The 9,605-nt window shown below is 36.2% G+C and overlaps 1 protein-coding gene across 1 annotated transcript; it reads right to left on the reverse strand.

The window, feature by feature from the left end:
* Positions 1 to 2,087: 2,087 nt before the first annotated feature.
* LOC104223660 (probable membrane-associated kinase regulator 2) lies at positions 2,088 to 3,670 on the reverse strand. The gene is made up of 2 exons (XM_009775130.2): positions 2,520 to 3,670; positions 2,088 to 2,409 (listed from the first exon to the last, which is right to left on the reverse strand). Exons 1-2 carry the CDS (start codon positions 3,490 to 3,492, stop codon positions 2,327 to 2,329), a joined length of 1,056 nt encoding a protein of 351 aa, XP_009773432.1. The 5' UTR covers positions 3,493 to 3,670; the 3' UTR covers positions 2,088 to 2,326.
* Between the last annotated feature and the right edge of the window lie 5,935 nt (positions 3,671 to 9,605).

Here is a 9,605-nt window from a genome sequence, read left to right on the forward strand (position 1 = left end):
GGTTGCAAATGGCACAGTTGGGTTCTACCTTGATACCTATATGATGCAAGTAATTGTTTGAAGGTAGCCTATTATGTGAGCAAAGCCAAAGGAAGAATTGGATCTTATTAAGAGTTTTATGGATCATATCCAATTAAAGTTGGAGCTATTATAGGGAGTGGAATGAAGGAGCTTGTAAACAAACTTAGTGAAAAGTTGCCATTTTTATTACTAGACCAATAAGGAGTATCTGTTATATCCTGACTCAAGAAGATTGCCGTAGTTTTATTGATAATCTCGTTGGGGAGCTAGAAGGAGATTCTTGACCAATCCCAGTTGACGTCGTCCTAAATGTTATGTAATTTAAGGCCGTGGTCTCACAGAGTTAGTGGACCATGGATAATGGAATGGACGGGAGGAGTGGAAGGGATCCATCTAGAGTTCCAGAAATCAATGTTTGTCCTTGACCTAGAGGCCCATGCAATAGCATTTGCGCATAAGTTGCCACCCTTTAAAATATTTTTCCAAATAAAAGAGTGGGAGGATGAATTATTCTTGAAGCAATATCTATTAATTAAAGTATGGGCCCAAAGGGAATGATGTTGTGAAAAACGTCTCCAAGAAAGACTTGTAAGAAGTGCTAGATTTTTATCATGGGCTTTACGAACCCCCAGACTACATTGGTCCTTTGGTAGGGTGATGGTGTCCCAATTAACATAGTGAACCTTTTTTCTTTGTGAGGTAGTTCTCCATATGAAATTCCTTTGAATTTTATCAAACTGCGACAAGTTTTTTAAGGGAGCTGAAAATATTGTATGGCATATGACGGAATGGATTTAATAGTAGAATTAACAAGGGTGTCTGTCGGCTGGTGTTAGGAAGTTTAACTTCCAGCTTGCAAGTTTACTGTTCATATTATCGAGAATATATTGAAAATCGGAGGCCTTTGGTTTATGATTAAGAATGGGAAAACCATGATATTTGCCAAAAGTATGCGTAGCCTTAATATTCAAGAGTTGTTGGACTAAGATTCGAGGGCTATCTTGACAGGTTCTGGAGAAAATGACCTTGGATTTGATTGGATTGATTTTTTGACCCGATAAGTGGCAAAAATGGTTCAAGCATTGGTGAATAGAATGGATAGACTTAGGGTTAGCTTTGGCCATGAGGGTGAGGTCATCTACGAAAAATAAATATGATAATTGAGGCCCATTTTTTATTAAGGATGATAGGATCCCAGAGATGGAGATCTACTTGGTGATTAATGTATGTGGAGAGAAACTCCATGCATAGTATGAAAATATACGGGGACATGGAGTCTCCTTGACGGATGCCCCGTGATGGTCAGAAGTAGTTAGTTTTTGTACCATTAACAAGAATAGCAATATTACTAGTACAAATGCAGTTTAAAATGAGCTTTGTAATCTTAGGGAGGAATTTAAAAAAGAGGAGGGTACGGTAGACAAATGACCATTCAATGCGGTCGAACTTTTTCAAGATCAATTTTGATTACAAGCTTACCCATTGCCCTTTAGTTTTGTTTATATGATTTAGAACCTCAATAGCATAACAAGCCCTGCGTCCCTTGATGAAGCTGGTTTGGCAGGGACCAATAAGGCCAGGTAGGTAAGGCCTAAGACGATTTGCAATGATCTTGGTAATTACTTTATAAATAGTGTTACACAAGTCAATAGGCCGAAAATTCTTAAGATCATTTGCGTTATGGAATTTGGGGATAAGGCAAAGGTACGTGTTCTTAAGATCATTTACTACCCTTAATTTAACTTTTAATTGTCAAAAGAAAAAAATTACTCAAGTTTGGGGAGCCGCCAATCTATTCAGCCTAATTAAAGTTAGTATCATTCTTTGTTAAGATGCACCAACATGTTACAGCCGTCTCATATTTATCACTTTCTGCTATAAGACCAGGGTGAAACAATATAAATTGGAGAAAAACAAAAACATAAGATAAAGGCACGCGCAATCGGGCACTGCAGTAACGTTTATATATTCTGGTAATAATGACAACTTAGATTTGAGCAAGTTATTTGGAAATTGGAACCTAAAACATAATAATGACCAAATTGAACATTTACACTTCACAACAGAAAACCTCTGAAAGATTAGTCATACTTAAAGATGTTAAGAAATCATACTACATTTGTTCCTCAGTCACTTTACACAAACAAAAACTATTCATTCAAGTGATGTACTAACAACAGTACTCTGTTAGTCCGTTTGTAATATTCAAAAATACTGATACTAGCAAAGGGAACAATACAAAGCCTCTGTATCTAGTAATTTTTCAGTTCCCGCAATCTATTTAGTTTCAAAATGATGAGTTTATTCAAATACTCCATCTGTTCAGCTCCTCAGAAGAGGCTCTTGACAGATCTTCATTTGTAGATCTTGATAATGACATCGAACAGTCTGTTGAAGAGTCAAATTAAGAATTAATATTAGTCGAATATAGTACATACTATTAAACAAAACAAAAAAGGATTAAGAACAGAATTTTTTTTGACAAACAGGGTATTCACCTTTTGCGGCTGAGCTGTAGCACCTTTTGCAATGAAGAATAGCACCTTGGATTCCGTCATTTTGCTCCAGCAGTGAATCGTCTCTCCGGTTCATCGGCGACGCAACGAATGACGCCGTCGACCGGCTCTTCCTTAGCTGTTTACGAACAACTCCAAGTACAGCAACTCGGCTCCCCTGTTTTCCCTCTTCTGATGATTTTCTGGGTAAGCTCAATGATTGCATTGACGGAGAACACAATTGACCTGCTCTTGAAACATTGTCTGATATTTTTATATTGTCGGTGTACCTTTTGGAAGCTCTGGAGTACAGTGGCTTCATTAACTTCAAATATTTGGGCATATCTTGCTTTGACGAGTCTTTAACTGAAGAATCGTCTTCTTCTTGTTGAACTTGGTTTCCTTTTGAACTTTTATTGTATCTGAAGGAAATACAGCTGGCTGGAACCTCCTCCACCTTGCATTTCACCGTAAATCGAGTGCTCTCTGCCTTAGGCGATAGTTTCTGGCCGACTTGAATCTTTGGACTGGCCGCAGAAGAATCGTTAATGCCCACTTTCTCCGGCTTTGACTTCCTGAAGCCCAAGAAGCAGACGCGAAACTTGGGAGCTGATCTGAGTATATAATTCGGAGAAAGAGGCTTGGAGTTTGAGTCAACTGGAAAAGCTTTTGGTTTAAAAAACACATCTTTAGGAGACTCAGGAAGATTGAGTTTGCTCTTCCCTTGCTTTACAGAAGAATCGTCAAGGGGGCCTGTTTCAGAAACAGACTTGGAGTTGTTGTTTTCTTTAGGGTGTCCTGTGAACACCAAATCGAAGAACGAGTCTTCGTCGTCATTGGTTTTTTCATCAGTCTCCAGTGCTCGGTTGTGTAAGTAATCGACAGTGTCGACGAAATTATTAACAGAATCAAGATCAGAGACGATATCTCTAACGGCGGCAGTGCGCCAGAATTTGAGTATGTTAAAAGCATCCATGGATTTCGTACAGAGGTTTTGAATGTAAGAAAAAGGCAAGTGAGCAATGAGGAAAAGTGCAAGAAGAATGAACGTACAAATAGAGCTTAAATATGGTGCTTTATATATAATGAGAATGGAGTTTCGTGAAAGCAGAGAGTTGATGTAAGCTTCTCTACTTTTTGAAATGAAAAGAGAAGAAGACTGAAGAGTAGTAGTGCAAAGATTTGTTGTTATCGACGTTTTTATAGGTAGAGAGATAGAGCCATCGACCATCGTCATGTGAGGAGCAGAGTTTCAGTTAATTAGAAAAGCAGATACTCCCCTACTACAATTCTCGTGCGTCCGCGTATGCACGATTACAGACTATGGACTAGAGGTTAAAATTACGGAGTAAAAGTCTGAAATTTGGGTAACCTCCAATAAATATCAGAAACTTTACTTTTGATTTTTACAGCCTTTTACTGGTCCAACACTCTCAACGTTCCCTATTCCAAGATTGAAAGTTTCAGTCTACCCAACAAATAATATAGCTCAATTTAATTCACAGAAAAAACTACCTTTATGATGACTAATTATGAGCCTGAAACCCTGAACTATAGGTCACTGGCAGGTGTAATAAGCTGGTCTTAGTCTTGAACTATATCGGAGCATTATTTAGACGTTAAAATATAATATAACTCCACAAATCGAACATATTGTTAAAAGGAAAAAGCTAATGTAGCGGTATCGGGTTTAAATCCTAAATCCACAAACTAAGATGGCGCTTTTCCATTCTAGATCGATGACAATGGACAGAGTTTATAAAGAAAACTCTTTGTATCTCTAAGGGGATATCTAGGTTGTGGAAAACCAAGGGAGTTCCATTTTGTGATAATTTTTATCGATCCTAACTTAGGTTGTGGTTGTTGCTGATTCTCTTCCGCAAAGAAGAAACCATTTAGTCTCCTACTCTAGTATTTATGTGATGGCCCGATAAGTCATTTTGAGTTGTAGCTTTTATTTCTGTGTTCCGAAATCTCAAATAGTTCCGGTTAGCATTCCTCGATTTGCATGCACAGTTCTGTCTTTTCCCGAAAAACTTTTTATGTGAAAAATTAAAGAAAATGTAAAATTTAGCCTTAAAATGTTATGAGTTGACTACGACCAACATTTTGTGTAAACGAATCCGTATCAGTGTTTTGACGGTTTCACTTGGTCCGCATCGTGAAATCCCTAATTTGATTTAACATGATTTGTTGAAAATTTTGAAGACTTAAAGAATTCCTAGGTTTGACCATAGGTTGACTTTGTTGTTACCGGGTTCGGATTTCGGTTCCAAAACTTGGTATAGTTTAATTTTACTATTTATAACTTTTCTGCAAAATTTAGTGCAAAACGAAGTTGATTTGATGTGATTCGGACATCCGGTTGTAAATTTGGAAGTTCTTAAGTTTCTTTGAGAATTTCATTCATTTTGATGTCCGATTTCGTAGTTTTAGGTGTTATTTTGGTAATTTGACCACACGAGCAAGGTCATATGATGTAATTACACTTGTGTACATGTTTGGCTTGAAGTCGAGGGGCTTGGGTGAGTTTCGAATAGGCTACGGATTGATTTTCAACTTAGGAGGATTGTTGGTTTCAGGTATCCTAGTGTCTGGTGTTTTGTTCTTCGCGACCGCGAAGAGTAACCTGGACTGGGGTGGGATTTCCTCTATGCGGACGCGAGGTTGATGTTGCAAATGCGAAGTAGTTGTGGGATCACCCTTCGTGAACGCGATCAAAGCTACGCGAACGCAATGGGGTATGGGCCTGGAAAGGGATCAACTGTGTGTTCTATGCGAACGCGATCAAATGGTTGCTAACGCGAAGGCTAGGGGCAGAGCCATCATGAACGCGTAGGGCATTACGCGAACGCCAAAGCCGGTAGGGCCGTATTGCTTTGCGATCGTGTCACGTCCTTCGCGAACGCGATGAAGACCTGATGCCAGTGATTTAAAATATCCTAAAGACGGGATTTTTTTTCATTTTTCACCATCTTCATATTAGAGCTCGGCCTAGAGGTGATTTTGAAGAAGAATTTCATCCTCACTTTATAGGTTAGTATATTTTAACTCGTTTTCTTCTATTTCCATCTACACCCATTGATTTCTAACCTTAATCTATGCTCTTTTATCGTAGAAAATTAGAGATTTGGATAGAATTGGAGTTTTTATAAAATTGGGATTTAAACCTCAAATTGATTTCAGATTTTGAAACTAATCACATAATCGGGCTCGGGGTGTATGCGTTATTGTGTTTTGGTTCGAATCTCAAGTTTTGACCAAGCGACCCCGAGGTTGACTTTTATTGACTTTTTGGGAAAAGTGTAAAGATCCTTGCTTTATCTATTGTAATTGATTTTCCTAGCATTGTTTGATGATATTAAGTTGATTTTAGTTAGATTCGATTGGTTTGGAGGCGAATTATAGAGGAAAGGTCTCGGTTGAGATTTGAATTGATTGCGGAGCGAGGTAAGTGTTGGATCTAACCTTGATTTGAGAGAATTAGGAACTCTTGAACTATATGTTATGTGAATTACGTGTGTAACGACATATATGTAAGATGATGAGTGTATATACACCATCAAAATAATGGTTTCCATGATTTCTCGTATTTCATGAATTATCTTATTCCATGTCTTAACTGTTATACGCTTTAATTGTTTTCTATGTCGTAATTTGTTACTTGTCATTAATTATTCTTGTATTGAAATATTCGTCCCTTCCATGATTCTGTGATTGATTGCTACTTGCTTTAATCGTTTTACTTGTACTCCTTAATTGTCACATACTTGATTTGTCTTTTTGCTATTGTATTATTTGTAGCATTCCTTTGATTTGTACATAGTTCCTTTATTGCTTTGCTTTCATATTCTTTAATCGTAGAGATTCTTGTGAATTGAGCTGTTAGATTGTTTACATTTATTGAATTTGTTTACGGATCGGGTTGCACGCCGCAACGATTATGATATGGTGGAATGAGGGAGGATTTTGATAACTGATATGGTGGAATCAGATTGCGCACACAACGGTTGTGTACGTAATACTTGATATTGATAAATTGTGACATGGTGAAATAAGGGAGGATTATGATGATATGGTGGGATCGGGTTGCGCGCTGCAACAGATTTGATATGTGATTTTTGATATTGATATGGTGAAATAAGGAAGGATTATGTGTATACGGTGGGATCAGGATGCGCGCCGCAACGGATTGTGTGTGTTGTATTCATTATTGTTATTGTGTTGGTTTCTACGTTGTTACATGAAATTTTCGCGAGATCTGTTATTCTGGGTTGTCTTATTACAAAGACTGAGTTCTTTTTCATAAATTAACTACCTTATTTTTCCTGTTTTCCTTTCCTATTATTATTATTATTATTATTATTATTATTATTATTATTATTATTATTATTATTATTATTATTATTATTATTATTATTATTATTATTATTATAAGACTTCGTACATGTTATTGTAAGTGGCCCGCCTTAGCCTCGTCACAACTTCGTCGAGGTTAGGCTCGGCACTTACAAAGTATATGGGGTCGGTTGTACTCATACTACACTTTGCACTTCTTGTGCAAATTTTGGAGTTGGTCCTAGCAACGGTTAGTAGATTGCTTGGATCCGGTGCTTGACAGAGACTTGAGATACAGCTGCACAGTGTTCGCAGCCCAGAAGTCCCCTTCTACATTGCCTTAGCTGTTTATTTCGATTCAGACAGTTATGTTTTCATTTAGACTATTATTTGTAGTACTCTAGACTCTCGTGTATTCATGACACCAGTTCTGGGATTTATACTTGGATATCGCCGTTTAACAATTTTATCTACTTTATTTCAGTTTATTCAGCTTATTGTTTTTTTATTTGAATTGTTAAAAATTGCTAAAAACTATATCTAACGTTGACTTGCCTAGTAAGTGAAACGTTAGGCGCCATCACAATCACGAGGGTGAAAAATTCGGATCATGACAATTTACCATTGAAATGCTACACAAATAACTTCTGATGTGTAAAAATTTATCCTTTTTTTTTACCTTGGCAGAAGTGCAAATCAGGTACAACAAGAGACAAACTAAAGAGAATGAAAAGAGGAATAGCATTTCGAGTAAAAGGGATTGAACACAATTAGGGACAGAGAAGCTCTGAGGACGAGAGAAACTTCCAAAAGAAAAGACTAGTAAAAGGAGAAAACGTAAGTAATGTCGTTGTTTTTCTGAGGGAATAGTCTCATCTTTTTCTTTTCCTTCAGTACATGTTAAGAAGTATTATAAACTCTGACATTTGGCTCTTTGAATTCTGCAAATTCGAGGACTCAACGGTGGGCACGCTCGTTGCTAGTCTTGGAGCTTTTACCCTCTCTTTTTCTTTTGAAGAAGTTAGTCAGATGGGCTCGTTGCATTAAAGTTTGACTTGCTTCTTTCAAAAGCTCTTTGTACTAGTACTTATATAAAAGCTAAAGAGGAAAAATTGGATACCTTAAAAATGTAGTAATTGTAAAGTGTTAAAGAACGTGAAAAGCAGAAAAAAGAAAAGAAATAAAGTGAGCTACAAGTTATAAAGAAGGAAGAGTGGGTTTGCAAATGTTTCTTTCTTTTTGACCAATTGTGACTACTTTCTTTCTTCATAGCTAATCAAGGCTCTAAAGTCTACTACTATATATATATGCTGCTACTAATTAGTGTTTGTGAAGCTAAGTCCACGCAAAACCCAACCGAGTGTCTAGCAAATTACGCCATTGAGAATAAATGGCTCCCCACTATCAGAGCAAGTGAATTCCCTAATGTCCCATGTCTTGCATGAGCAGTTCCGGCTCAGTTATTAAAAAATTACTACTAATTCCTAAACCACACGTAGGATATTAACTTGAAGGGGTCCAGTGTAGCAATTTGTTTGGACATGGGAAATTATGAGTAAGCAATCTTGAGTATCCGTTGTTAATCCAATTGGATACGAGTACATGTCTTTTTAGTGGCGGAGCAACAATATTTCGCTATCAGTTCGAACGAATTCAATAGTTTTTGCTTAAATATTATATCTATATCAAGAAATTCATTGAATATATATAAAAAATTTAATTCATACCCAAAAATTAAAATAAGCTAGCAATAAATTTGTTTACAAATTCAGAATCTGTATATTTTAAATCTTGCTTCGCTTCTATCCTTAGCTCTTTAATGTCTCATCAATCAGCTTCATTCGGACCTCGTGCCATAGGGGTCGCACGAGCAACAAATGAACCAAGCTGTTCCGGTTGGTTTGATGTTATGACCGAAACCTCATCAAATCTTCTATTGTGCTCTCTTTCTTGTTACACCTTAGTCAATCAAATTGAAAAGCTCTTTAATTACTATTTAAATTGAAAGAACATATAGGAGTATCAAGCAAATAAAATATTGTCCCTTTAAACCTTACAGAGCTGAAAATTAATTAAAATACGACAAGAGACAAAACAGAAAAAGAATTTAAAAAAAAAAGGAGTAGTATATATACTTGGAATAAAAGGGATTGAACGGATTTAGGCAGAGAAGCTCTGAGGAGATGAGAGGAGGACGGTGACAATAAACTTCCAAAAAGCAAAGGAAAAAAAGATCCAAAACCAAAATATTCCATAAAAGCGGTAGACGTACGTAAGTCATGTCTTTGTTTTTCTGAGAGGGACTCTCACCTTTCTCTTTTATTCTCTTTTCAGTCTGTCTTATTATAGAATTTGACGGGTCGTAGACCAAGACACTTGGCTTCTTGTTATAGATTTTAGGGTTTAGGGATTTAAGGGCTTGTTTTATAGAGTTCATAAGAATAATGTTGAATATGATGTACTAATAATATTAATATTAGTTATGTTGACATTAGTTATGTTGACATTATTTTTTATTTATTATTTGGTTTGATGTATTAAAGCATTGCACAATTTCTAAAAGAATTATTTGTTTACAAAAATACCATCAAAACCAATTCATCTTTTTAAAAGAAACATATGTTGAGAAATAATTTTATATGAAAAAAGTTTTAAGAAAAATATTTGATTTGTCAACCTATATTGTAGTATAGAACTGAATATTAAAAAATAAAATATGCTAAATATTTATTTACTTACTAGGGATATAAT

The sequence above is a fragment of the Nicotiana sylvestris genome, chromosome 3 (assembly GCF_000393655.2).
Source record: "Nicotiana sylvestris chromosome 3, ASM39365v2, whole genome shotgun sequence".
In the NCBI taxonomy this organism is placed as follows: Eukaryota; Viridiplantae; Streptophyta; class Magnoliopsida; order Solanales; family Solanaceae; genus Nicotiana; species Nicotiana sylvestris.